Source organism: Dendrobates tinctorius, unplaced genomic scaffold (genome assembly GCF_039654945.1).
Source record: "Dendrobates tinctorius isolate UK_male_01 unplaced genomic scaffold, ASM3965494v1 ptg000290l, whole genome shotgun sequence".
Lineage (NCBI taxonomy): Eukaryota > Metazoa > Chordata > Amphibia > Anura > Dendrobatidae > Dendrobates > Dendrobates tinctorius.
The window spans coordinates 6,163,033-6,177,015 of NW_027361957.1; the positions used below are offsets into that span (position 1 = coordinate 6,163,033).

Here is a 13,983-nt window from a genome sequence, read left to right on the forward strand (position 1 = left end):
TGCAATAGTCCTACAGACAGGTCCCCGGCAGCTTCTCCCCACACGCTGACAGTGCAGTGCTGTGCAATAGTCCTACAGACAGGTCCCCGGCAGCTTCTCCCCACATGCTGACAGTGCAGTGCTGTGCACTAGTCCTACAGACAGGTCCCCGGCAGCTTCTCCCCACACGCTGACAGTGCAGTGCTGTGCAATAGTCCTACAGACAGGTCCCCGGCAGCTTCTCCCCGCCCGCTGACAGTGCGGTGCTGTGCTCTAGTCCTACAGACAGGTCCCCGGCAGCTTCTCCCCACACGCTGACAGTGCGGTGCTGTGCACTAGTCCTACAGACAGGTCCCCGGCAGCTTCTCCCCACACGCTGACAGTGCAGTGCTGTGCACTAGTCCTACAGACAGGTCCCCGGCAGCTTCTCCCCGCCCGCTGACAGTGCGGTGCTGTGCTCTAGTCCTACAGACAGGTCCCAGGCAGCTTCTCCCCACACGCTGACAGTGCGGTGCTGTGCACTAGTCCTACAGACAGGGCCCCGGCAGCTTCTCCCCACACGCTGACAGTGCAGTGCTGTGCACTAGTCCTACAGACAGGTCCCCGGTAGCTTTTCCCCACATGCTGACAGTGCAGTGCTGTGCACTAGTCCTACAGACAGGTCCCCGGCAGCTTCTCCCCACACCCTAACAGTGCGGTGCTGTGCAATAGTCCTACAGACAGGTCCCCGGCAGCTTCTCCCCACACGCTGACAGTGCAGTGCTGTGCACTAGTCCTACAGACAGGTCCCCGGCAGCTTCTCCCCACACGCTGAAAGTGCGTTGCTGTGCAATAGTCCTACAGACAGGTCCCCGGCAGCTTCTCCCCACATGCTGACAGTGCAGTGCTGTGCACTAGTCCTACAGACAGGTCCCCGGCAGCTTCTCCCCACATGCTGACAGTGCAGTGCTGTGCACTATTCCTACAGACAGGTCCCCGGCAGCTTTTCCCCACACCCTAACAGTGCGGTGCTGTGCACTAGTCCTACAGACAGGTCCCCGGCAGCTTCTCCCCCCTCGCTGACAGTGCAGTGCTGTGCAATAGTCCAACAGACAGGTCCCCGGCAGCTTTTCCCCACACCCTAACAGTGCGGTGCTGTGCAATAGTCCTACAGACAGGTCCCCGGCAGCTTCTCCCCACATGCTGACAGTGCGGTGCTGTGCACTAGTCCTACAGACAGGTCCCCGGCAGCTTTTCCCCACACCCTAACAGTGCGGTGCTGTGCAATAGTCCTACAGACAGGTCCCCGGCAGCTTCTCCCCACACCCTAACAGTGCGGTGCTGTGCAATAGTCCTACAGACAGGTCCCCGGCAGCTTCTCCCCACTCGCTGACAGTGCAGTGCTGTGCAATAGTCCAACAGACAGGTCCCCGGCAGCTTTTCCCCACACCCTAACAGTGCGGTGCTGTGCAATAGTCCTACAGACAGGTCCCCGGCAGCTTCTTCCCACCCGCAAACAGTGACTGACAAGTGTCTTCCTATGTGCGCGTATAGCACAGCAAAAACAGTTGAATGGAGTCCTGAACTGCTACAATTTTTAGCCCACAGATAGATGAGGCGTCTGACAAAGATACCATGAATGTCAAGGTACTTGCAATATTATAGATCCCCCTTTATTGTTTTTTCCTTTTGTTGTCTTTTATGTCCCATAGGTAGGATAATTTTATGGGCTGGTGATTATACTGCTGTCTGGTCTTTGAAATTTATACTATCTCTATTCGATTGATTGTAAAACAAGCAAGGAAATTGCTAACTCACCAGTGGGTTATGATTATTTATACCTTGACATTCATCTTTTGAGGTGCTGACAGATTACATTCTAGTAGCCTATACGCATGTGACAACTATAGGGAATATTGCGTCTCATGTCAGATCTATAAATGCCGCATGGATAGTCCTCATATACTTTACAGATGGGCTTATGGCCTGGTGTAGAGTTCTCTACCATACGCTCATGAAATGTCTCTTTGGTCTTCTTTGATATTCTTAGGCTGATGGAACGCAGGATTATGGCGTGACGTTATGCCCTAAATAACGCCTTCATATATGTTATTGGTAGAGACAATTATCCATATTATATTAAACTTACGGCGATTTGGGCAATACTACAGTACAAATATATGATGTATCTGTATAAAGGACCTTGCGGTCATGTGGTGTTACATCACACAGGCGCACCCAAAGTGTGTGTCTCCTTAGGGGATTTTCCATTCTATGTGCGCAGACGCTGGTTTTTGAGTCCTGGGTTTCTATAACGTCTGCGCATGCGCACCTGTACTAGTACTCATCATGGAACTACTTCCGATTTATGTGGCGATATCGCCGCCAATGTACGTGTACTCCATGCGGCAAGCTCAACAACTGTTGAGATTTGCTAATTATTTGATTGTGTATATCGTGATAAGATTCACAGAACCCTCTACATTCTCTTCTGCCCCTGATGAAGTCACAGCAGTGACGATACGCGTCGGGCTTACAGGAGCAGGTTCCTTGCATTGCACCTTAATGATTGCAGTTCATGTGTGTTCTTCTGTGAGCATGCCTATTTAGGTTACAGCTTTTTGATTGGTAATGTATGTTACAAGCCATCACGTTATGGGGCTATTAGGAAGGTCTTATTTGACAAGAGCATGTACAGTGGAATGCAAAAGTTTAGGCACCCCTGGTCAAAATTACTGTTATTGTGAACAGTTAAGCAAGTTGAAGATAAAATGATCTCTAAAAGGCCTAAAGTTAAAGATGACACATTTGTTTTGTATTTTAGGCTAAAAAGTAATACTCATTGTAATTTTTTCACATTTTAAAAATTACAAAAAGAAAAATGGTCAGATGCTAAAGTTTGGGCACCTTTGGAGATTTGTGTGCTCAGATAACTTTGACCAAGGTTTCAGACCTTAATTAGCCTGTAAGGGATATGGCTTGTTCACCCTCAATGTTAGGAAAGGCCAGCTGATGCAGATTCCACAGGTTTAGAAACACATAGCCTCCTCTAACCTTGTGCGAAAAAACAGCCACCATGGGTTCTTTTAAGCAGCTGCCTAGCACTCTGAAAATGAAGATGGTGGAGGCCCACAAAGCAGGAGAAGGCTATAAGAAGATAGCAAAGCGTTTTCAAGTTGTCCTTTCCTCAGTTCAATATGTAATTCAGAAATAGCAGTTTACAGGAACAGTGGAGGTCAAGATAAGGTCTGGAAGGCCAAGCGAAATTTCAGAGAGAGCTGCTTGTAGGATTGCTAGAAAGGCATATCAGAACCCCCACTTGACTGCAAAAGACCTTCAGAAAGATTTAGCAGATTCTGGAGTTGTGGTAATTGTTCTACTGTTCAGAGACACCTTATCAAATATGGCCTTCATGGAAGAGTCATCAGAAGAAAACCTCTCCTGCACCCTCACCATAATATTGAGCATCAGAGGTATGCAAAAGAACATCTAAACAAGCCCAATGCATTTTAAAAACAAGTCCTGTGAATCGTTGAAGTTAAAATAAAACTCTTTGGTCGCAATGATCATAGGTATGTGCAGAGAAAAAATTGCATAGAATTTCAGGAAAAGAACATCTCTCCAACCATTAAGCATGGGGATGGATCAATCATGCTTTGGAGTTGTGTTGCAGACAATGGCACAGGGAACATTTCACAGGTAGAGGGAAGAATGGATTCAATAAAATTTCAGCAAATTCTTGATGCAAACATAACACCATGTGTAAAAAAGCTGAATTTGAAAACAGGATGGCTTCTACAAATGGATAATGATCACACACATCAAAATCCACAATAGACTACCTCAAAAGGCGATAGCTAGAGGTTTTTCAATGGCCCTCACAGTCCCCCCGATTCGATCATCATTTAAAATCTGTGGCTAGTCCTCAAAATAGCAGTGCATGCAAGACGACTCAGGAATCTCACAGAAATGGAAGAATTTTCCAAGGAAGAATGGATGAAAATCCATCAAACAAGAATTGAAAGACTATTGGCTGGCTACTAAAAGTGTTTACAAGCTGTGATATTTTTAAAAGGGAGTGCTACTAGGTACTAACTATGCAGGGTGCCCAAACTTTTGCATTGGCCTATTTTCCTTATTGTAATTTCTAAAATGACAATATATAATTTTTTTGGCCTAAAATACAGAGAAAATGTGTCATCTTTAACTTTAGCCCTTTTAGAGATCATTCCATCTTCAACTTGCTTAACTGGTCACAATAACAGTAATTTTGACCAGGGGTGCCCAAACTTTTACATGCCACTGTATATTCTATACTTCAGATGGCTTACTGATGTGCCTTTGCTCATGTATTATGGTGTTAGGTGTCTGTTTTAAGACATAAGGACTTGAATAATTTTGTATCTACATTCAATTGCTTTATATAGTTTTGCCTCCTTTTCTATTTGGTGCCAATCTTTACAATTTCCAATTTTTCAAGGCATGTGATGATTGTTTCTTAAAATCATGAATTTGGGTATATTTATATAGAGACATGGGTTTTCCCATTATATATTGAATTGGAAATTTCATACATTATTTATAGGTGTTACCAGGCTAACCATTGCACCTGTATGTGTTGGTTACACTTGGTGTAACTGAGTGTGTATTTTAAATGTTTTTAAAATTTCTTGTTGTAGTTTTGTGTGTCCTAATAAAATTTGGTATTTTTTATGGTGATCTTTGCATTTTTGTATGTTTCTTTGGCTGCTAATTGTCTAATTTTGGACATACTGCAGGTGAATCCCATTAATATCTAAAATCAAATATATTTGATGGTGCCCTCCTCTTCTATAATACAATAAGGGGGATTGCTGATCTGATCGATTCCATTTTGAATCGTCTGTATTTGATCACCCGGTAAAGGGGCTTCAGATTTATGATAACCCTGTATTTCCCTGATGGCTTCATTACCAGGAATAGGCGAGAGTAGTGGCCTTTTCCTATCTTCTGGTGAGGTACTTGGGAGATCACCTCTGCTTGGAGTAGACCTCGCAGATCCAACAGCAAGGATTCTTAGAGGTGTGGAGACTGAAGGGAGGTAATCGCCAGGTGTTTGGGGGGGGGGGACTCAAATTGTAGCCTCAATCCATACCAAATGGTGCGTAGAACCCACTGGTTTGTGGAGATGGCCTGCCACTGAGTGAGGAGAGTCAACCCCCGACTGGAGAACAGTCATTGTTTATCAGGGGTCTGTTGGTGGTGGGGAACAAGGAGGTTTTTGTTCTTATCTTTTGGATAACTCAATCGACCCGTTTTACCTTTCCCCTTGTACTCCCTCTGGGAAGACTGGTCTCGGGAGGGACTAAAAAAACGTTTCCTAGAACTTTTCTGCGCTGGAAGAGATTACTTTTTATCTAGGATTGCGTCAAGGGCTGAGCCAAAAACATAGTGATCCTGAAAGGGAATATCCCAGAGTTTAGTTTTGGAGGTAATGTCCCCTTCCCCATGACTTCAGCCAAAGTGCTCTCCTGGATGAATTGGAGAGGACTGCTGACCCTGCCGCTACTCTGACGGACTCAGCAGAAGCATCAGCAAGGCGCCGGAGTCGCACGAGAATCGTGGAGATGGGAGCAGACACCGGAGTAGGGGACCAGATCCCCTGACCCCAGCATGGACAGGTAAGATAGTGCTTCCGATCGCCGGCCACGGCAGCACTATCAAGGGCCTCTTCATGCCCCATAGGGCAGGGCTGTGGAGTCGGTAAGCCAAACCTGCGACTCCGACTCCTCAATTTCCCTTACACCGACTCCGACTCCACGACTCAGACTCCGACACATATTGCTTATATTTAAGTGAAAAATTTATTGTAGTACAATGTGAACCTCAGACATTTAATCATTTTTATGATCCAATAATCTAGATATTTAGATAGAATATATATTGGTGTACTACCCGGTTTTCATTCTTTTTGGTACAGATACGATATGGATAGACAGATATGGATAAATGGCTAGATAGAGCAGATTTCTAATCTGCTTTTGCTATTGAGAACATTATCTATGAGCTCAAAAACCTTTCAGGTGATGCAGTTTTTTAAAAAGATGATCAGCTTTTGCAGCTGATAAACGTATCCTCAAAAAACACAGGAAAAACGCTGTGTGTGAATGTAGACTTAGATCAGGAATAGAACAGCCATTTATAGGACATTTCATAACTTTCCCAAACTCCTATGAAAAAATATTCAGCACATCCTGCATTGAATTACTGTACCCAATTTATTATATATTTTAGGAGTCGGTCCATTTTATACCGACTCCAACTCCGACTCCACCAAAATGAGCACCAACTCCGACTCCACAGCCCTGCCATAGGGGACAGGAAAAACACTGGTGGTGGTGGTAGGAAGGGGAGGGGTATTTAACCTCTTTGTGTTTCCTGTCCCCCATTAGGGCAGGGAGACATCCTCCGATACGGCTGTCGTGGAAGTTGACTTGAGAAATCTAAGTTACTTACCGTTAATGGGATATTACAGAGCCCATGACAGCACCCTTATATTCCCTCCCCCACTTTGTCACTTATGGTGTGCACTTTTAAGGGTGTTAAGAATGTATTTGGTGATGGTTGTATTAATTAACTGTCTGGAGGTGCTCTGGAACCAAACTGATGCGGAGGAGAGGTACTGCCTTTTTATTCAGTAGGTTTCCTGTCCTGGTGGGCGGATACCCTCTCTCTCTCAGGTGGTGCTGTCATGGGCTCTGTAAAATCCCATTAACGGTAAGTAACTTAGATTTTCTCGCACACATTGACTTGGTGAGACTCTGCCATTCTGTGCAGCATGCTGCAATTTTTTCCCCCTCACCTCACTTTCAGCTGAGGAAACTCACAGATGAACACTCCCACATTGAATAACATTGGTGCAAGTGCAATGCAAATTTTTTTTCTGGCATTGTACTCGTTGCATTTATAAGCGAACCCTTACTGTGATGCAATAGTAAAGCTCTGACACACATTTTACATCCATTTTATTGGTCATTTAGAATTACATTTCATAAGTGATGCATAAAAACCACGTACAGAAGTTTAGAGCTATGAGGAACATAGCTAAAAGGGGGGTATAGAAGATGAAATTGGAAGAATTGATAAAACTAGCAGTGCAATAAAAGTATCACACCAAGCAGCGCTGAGTACGAAAAAACAGGAACCATGAAAGAGGTGGAAATAGCACCATGTGATTAATGTAAACTTGGTAAGATATTCAAGTATTGACAGTCCTAGTAACACTAAACATATGAAGGGAGATGGTTTGGTGACCACCCAGCAATTTAGTCAGTGCAAATAAGCATCACCTTGAAGCGGACAGTGTGATCGCTATTATATAGTGCGCAAGCATATCCACCTTCTGTAACTAACATACATTAAAGCTAGCTTTAGCATATGCTAAAGGGTGAAGAGTGGCCTTAGATTAAATAATCAAAGTGAATATATCCCTAGAAATACTATTCAATGCAATAATAAATTGGTAAATGGCAATAACTACCATTGTAGTGTTAGCACCTAGCAAACATAACTTATGTTCATACTATCCTGCTCAAGTTTTACTGGTCCCACAAAATGCTCAATACAAATAGAAAACAGTATTAAATAGTCAAAGGGTAGGCCATCTGGTACCCATGTACTAATCTCATGACATACATCTATTTAACAAGCATTTACCATTAACATTGTCAGCTTACTTTTATAAAGTAAAAAAAAAAAATAAAACTAAAAAGACACCCTCCATGTAAACATATAAAACTAGACATTTTATATACAGAATCCCAAACCGATGGAGGTGATGGCAACAAGATTCACAGTGAAGTTGTGTGGTCATACGCAGAATACATTCTTTTGCCTTCAGATACTGAGGCTTTTCCTATTCCTCTTTAGTTTACAAATAATCTTCAAGTAGTAATTCAAGGGTGTACAAGATCGTGTGTTCATGAACAGTACTTGGGACAGGTTATATCAGAATTCATTTAGTGTCTTGGGATTTCAGGTTTTGGATTAAGCTCCCATTCCCATTTGTAAGCAGCAGTATGGATGACAACTGAACAAGGCAAAGCCTAAGTGCTAGGTTGGATTTGTTCACGGTTCAGTCCACTAAAATGGCATGTTACAATTCATCAAGAAAAATCCTAGGCCATTAGGATTATGGTTTAGACTAAAATGCCAGTTTAGGCCATCTACAATTTAGGTAGAGTTAGACTTATGACCCCCCCCCCCCCCCCCCAGGGGAAAAAAAAAAAATAAAAAAAAAAATTATATATATATATTTTTTAGTATTAATTAGATCTAAGGAATGTGGCCAAAAATAAGTCTTGCCAAAAGGAGCCTACAATATCAAAGTCAATCATCAGTGGTACTGCAGATGTCCAGTCTTCTCTGTGCAGTGCTGGAATGTCTAGCACGAGGTCTTTCATTTTTCCGGAGAGCTGGAGAAACTGCTAAATTGCCAGGTGTCTTAAAGAATGTGTCTTTGTGAACTGGACGAATGCTCTTTGGCGTTAATGGAGTAGGAGACTATAAAAGAAGGAGAGAAAAAAAAAAAGAAAAATAAGACTATGTATCAAAAACAAATATATAGTTTTATATTACTGCGGAAACTTCCAACTAGTGAAAAGTAATAAGTAATACAACCTGCCTAATATGAAGATAATACAGCTCCAATAGGATGTCACAGATCCAAAGAGATGGAACCAGTGATCTATCCATGCATTATCCCACACTCCATCATATTTATACAATTTGTCTCTCTGTAACTCATTGCATTTGTAATAGTTTTAGTTTCAGGTCATTACACTAGAAAGCATTGTCCATAATGCCCTAACCTTAGTGACAGAGTCAAGTTTAGAACTTAATGACCAGGCCAATTTTTACAATTCTGACCACGGTCACTTTATGAGGTTATAGCTCTGGAACTCTTCAAAGGATCCTGGTGATTCTGAGAAATGTTTTTTCGTGACATATTGCACTGGATGTTAGTGGGTAAAATTTGTTTGCTATAACTCCTGCTTTTTTTCATAAAGAAATGCAAATTTGGCCAAAAGTTTTACAAATTTAGCAATTTTTAAACTACTTTATATCAGCACAATTCTGGAAACAATTTTTTTTTTTGTTTTTGTTGTTAGGACGTTACAAGGGTTAAAAGTTGACCAGCGATTTCTCATTTTTTCAACAAAATTTACAAAAGCATTTTTTTTTTTTATTGGGACCACCTCACGTTTGGAGTTGGGTGGGGGTAAATATAACAGAAAATACCCAAAAGTGATACCATTCTAGAAACTGCACCCCTCAATGTGTGCAAAACCACATTAGTAGTTTATTAACCCTTCATGTGCCTCATAAGAACTAAAGCAACGTGGAAGGAAAAAACTAACTTTTTTTTTTGTGTGTGAAAAAAGTTAAACTTTAAAACCAATTTTTTTTTTTTTCCCATAAGGGTATCAGGAGAAAACTTGTAGTGCAATTTCTCCTGAGTATGCCAATACTCCATATGTGAGGTAAAGCCACTGTTTGCGTGCATGGCAGGGCTCAGAAGGGAGGGAGCACTGACTTTTTGAACGCAAAATTGTCTGGAATCATGTCGCATTTGGAGACACCCTGATGTCCCTAAACAGTGGAAGCCCCCCCAATTCTAACTCCAACACACCCCTAATCCCAACATACCCCCAACCCTCAACATAACGCTAGCTCAACCCCAACCCTAGCTAGCTCTAAGCCCAACTCTAATGAAAATAAATACTTTATTATTTTTACCTAACTAAGGGGGTGCCGGCTGATCACGGCGGGAGCACTGTGCATGCGCCCGCCATTTTCTTCATGGTAGAAGACCCCATTTCGCTCTCCTCTGATGTGCTAGATCATATCAGAGGAGAGACAGAAATTAAATGAGAAATCTAACTTTTTTTTTGCAGCTGCTGTTATTTGGTGAATAACAGCGATTGCAACACTGGGGGTCGGTAAAAACCAACCCAAATCATGTTCTCCGGGGTCTCTGCTACCCCCAGAGAATTTCCGACGCTGGGGGTGCTATAAACTTATTTATCAGCGTCGTTAAAAGCATCGCTGAGGAATAAGTACCCTTAGCTGCCACCGTTGAAAGGCGTATCGGTGGTCATTATGGGATTAAAGGGTTATCTGATGCAGCACGCTTCTGCAGATCAGTGGTGTTAATGACACTACAGCTCCATACACATGCATGACAGGTAGGTTTCATCCATGTACCCAGCTCTAGTGAACAGATCCAGGCAGGTGCGAGATCAGAACGTCAATGACAACGATGACCTCTGATACCGAAGTGAGAAGTGCCAGATATCAATTTGAAAGAGGTTATTACAATTTTGAAGCTGTTTAAAAGTGTTTGTTCAATGAGGCTGAACAGCCATATTCAGCCCCAACATGCCCTTTCTTCAATAGTTTAGGGATATTTAGGAGCTTTCTCAGACTAATGTTTCCTTTAGCAGGAAATATTGGGGGAACTGAAAAAAAACAAAAAACAACTGGGTTCAAACTTTGTGGCCACGGTTTTTTTTTGCCCTGGTTTTCAGAAATCAGAGCAAAAAACGCACCAAGTCAGCATTGAGTGAATCCAATCTTGGGGATTGTGGTAGAGAATGGAGCAGGCAGGTCCAGATGATGCCCTCAATGTGCCCGCTGAGTATAGTTAATAGGGCCTAAGCCAAGGTTTTTTTATGTTTAAATTAACTGTCTATTAGAAAAAAAAGACAACACATTTAATCAATGATATATTGATTTTTACCTTATGATTTTTAGCAGGAAGTTGGTTAACAGCACAAATGGAGGAGTCGACTGATGCAGGACTAACAGTCTGCAGGTTTGCACTAGCTGGGGTACCGTTTGGCTGCAGGTCTGGAGAGGATGAAGACATTCCGAACATGATATGAGGTGGTGGTGTGTTCATGCCAGGTGGCAAGCTGTAATTCATGCTTCCAGTACCCAAAGCATGGTCACTGGAGGCAGCAGAAACGGAGCTGCTGACTGCAGGGGAGCAAATAAATGGAAAAGCAGCCAAGGCTGAAGATGGAACCATTACATATGGTACATTGAGATGTGATAAAGGACCTTGAGAAATACTCATAGCACCTGTGGCTTGACTCGCAGGCAAAAAGAAGTTGAAGCCATTTAATCCTAGAAGGAAAGAAGATAAAATACTCATCAAAAACATAAGATTTAGTACAAACCCACAGAAGAAATGACTACTACCAAGGCTTTAAAACGAGGTGATCAAATTCACTGAGCAGAGACGAAAGTGAACCTAAGTGATCAATTATTAAAAGTTTTCCTGTTTAATGGGAAACTAGTGAGATTAATGAAGAGAGTTCAGTCTTAAGTAGGTGATGGGGTAAATCCCTGCAGAATGCCAGGATATATCGCTACTCACCACTGGAGGAGGGAACATAAAGATATTGGGGAAGTGTAGCTGATGAAACTCGCTCTTGTAATTCTTGCCGTTTAGTTACCATCGGCTCAGTGGTTTCTTCTTGGCAGACAGGCGAGGGGACCATGTGCAGCCTCTCTTTTTTACAAGACTCTGGTGACTTCTGTGGCATACTTGCAGAACACAAATTTCTCTCAGATGTATAAGCCTGAAATTGAGAAAAAAAAAAAAAAATAAAATATACTTATACTTCAGTGATTAAGTCTTTCTGCAGTGTTCAGTGGGTCACTGCCTAGACCAATTAAAAACGTACCTTTGGCACTACCAAAGGAAGCGGAACGTCATCAGTACTACCAATCCTCTGTCGCTTAGCTGGTCGTTCCCCATCTTGTATTGTCTTTTGATCTGAAGGAGAGGAGCTGCCAGCTCTATGCTGTACATCTACAGATTTTTCTTTGCCAGTGTTTCCACACAGCATGATGGATAACATAGATGTTGATGGCACATACATGTAAGGTTGATTAGGCAAAAATCCATGTTTATTATATTCTACGTTTGAGGAAGCCATAACTTTTAGCTTATTTGGAGATACAGATAGATTTTGGTGGTCAGAATCTTGGTTACAATAATCTGGATCAACTGGGACAGGCAATACCACAGAAAAGGGTAGCTGGTCTACGTTTCCATGTCCCGAATTATTTGTTGCAGATCTGGAACACATGAAATGGATGAAAAAGTTAGGGAAGGAATAATGTAGATATTTGCTGTGAAATTATCACACTAATCTGATCTTTGTCCCCCATTTTGCCTATGTGGAATCAGTGTTTTTTTCCTTATAGAAGGTTTCCAGAAATCCAGGCTGTCAATGTGTTTCAAAGTGCCACACTTCATCAGGACCAACCGTAGTATTTTGTCCAGATAAAATATGGCACTCCGAAACGCGATGACAAACAACATTCCTGGATTTCTGACTCCTTTCTCATCATTCACAGGCAGCGAGAATTTAACCCATTTCACTCCATTCTCTGATGTTCTCCAAGCTGCGAGTCTGCAGCAGCCTTTTTTTTACCATATGAGAACCAATACCTACAATCTTCCCATTTTACCCGGATAAGACCGTTTTGCGCTTGTTGTCTTTCCAGGTTTCTACACTATGATTTTTTTTATAAGAAACATATCATTAGCATATTCAACATAGAAACGGGTCCCTAAATCCAAACTTGAAAAGCTGAGCCTAAAGAACTAAAAAGACACCTTTAACATGTTCTGTCAAGAGTCCCAACATGTCCCAAGTATGGACCGTGATGTCCAGACCAGAGCTCAGACTTTAAAGGCATATAGGTGGCTGTTGAGTTCAGGGCAGGAGAACCACCATCAATCTCTACTTGTACTGTGAAACTCGGAAGTGTCAAAATGGACTTAGTCTTAGCGATTTGGCTATGTAAACAAGTCACCTATTGGAAAATTGGCAGCGTCTCAGGCGAAGCCATTTCAGGAAGGAGACGGCCAGAGCTTTCCTAAAGCAGGTTCACTGGAGGTCTTGCCGTCATTCTTGCGGCGTCCAAAATCTTTTGCTCTACGTTTTCAAGTATACAGAGTGTGTGGCTTCATTGAAGAATGAACACGTCTCTTCTTTTAAAAGAGTCAGGATTTCTGAACTTTTGAAAGAAGTGACACAAGATGGAACAGGTGCACAGCAATGTTGTTCTGATATTGCTGTGCATTATGTTCATTTTTCTACGGGGCGCTTTTTCAGGTTTTCCCCCTCAAAAAGATGACGTGTACACATTTGCACACTTTGACTAAATGGGCATCTCCAACAATTCACATGCATTTGTTTATTCTGAACTCACTTGGAATCTTCTTCAATCTTCTGTCTGCAAATAGCTGCTAAATGTGACATCTTTGAGTAGCCATCATGTTCCAAAATATCTTTGGGAGAAAAAAAAATAAATAAAAGATGAACACCACACAGTTATGAAGGTAAATCATTTCACTGGTGTGGTGCGACAAACCGGTCCAATTGTATTTCAAGTAGTAATATCCTACCCCTATTGACATTTTGGTTTTCTTAACTAAGAACCCACTAAATAACGATCCTCAAAAAAAAAAAAAAAAAAAAACTCCTTGAAGAGGGTTTTACCCTGGTCAAATGTCAGGATATTTCATGAACAGCACCTTGAGAACACCTAGTCATTTTAAGAATTTGCACTGCTGAGTTAAAGTGAGTCTGCCACCCCCAAACTGAACCATTTCCTTTTTATAAAACACTAGATTATGGCCCGATGCTATCGCATCGGGAGGATGCGATAGCATCACACCTCTTGCCATGTTAACCCTCAACACACACACTCCTCTCACCATCTCCACTCACTCCATCTCTCATACTCACGCCATCATCGCCGCTGCTCCACGATCCCCGACATCTTCCGCCGGCGCCATCCTGGATCCAGACGTCCTCCACGCCGGCGACATGTTCTTGCGGCGATGCCACTTGAGTATCGCGGGATTTCTCGATACTCAAAATGGCGTCGCCGCAAGAACATGTCGCCGGCGTGGAGGACGTCGGGATCCAGGATGGCGCCGGCGGAAGATGATGTCGGGGA

The 13,983-nt window shown here is 42.6% G+C and overlaps 1 protein-coding gene across 1 annotated transcript; it reads right to left on the reverse strand.

Moving 5' to 3' along the window:
- Positions 1-6,945: 6,945 nt before the first annotated feature.
- LOC141072840 (transcription factor E2F7-like) lies at positions 6,946-13,332 on the reverse strand. The gene is made up of 5 exons (XM_073560022.1): positions 13,231-13,332; positions 11,691-12,087; positions 11,381-11,585; positions 10,739-11,127; positions 6,946-8,499 (listed from the first exon to the last, which is right to left on the reverse strand). Exons 1-5 carry the CDS (start codon positions 13,278-13,280, stop codon positions 8,326-8,328), a joined length of 1,215 nt encoding a protein of 404 aa, XP_073416123.1. The 5' UTR covers positions 13,281-13,332; the 3' UTR covers positions 6,946-8,325.
- Between the last annotated feature and the right edge of the window lie 651 nt (positions 13,333-13,983).

Coding starts and splice junctions, on each gene's coding strand:
- LOC141072840 (XM_073560022.1), bottom strand. CDS start 13,280: ATGTCACATTTAGCAGCTATTTGCAGACAGAAGATTGAAGAAGATTCC. Junction 11,128..11,380: donor TTATGTTCCCTCCTCCAGTG/GTGAGTAGCGAT, acceptor CTTTCCTTCTAG/GATTAAATGGCTTCAACTTC. Junction 8,500..10,738: donor TTCCTGCTAAAAATCATAAG/GTAAAAATCAAT, acceptor CTTCTTTTATAG/TCTCCTACTCCATTAACGCC.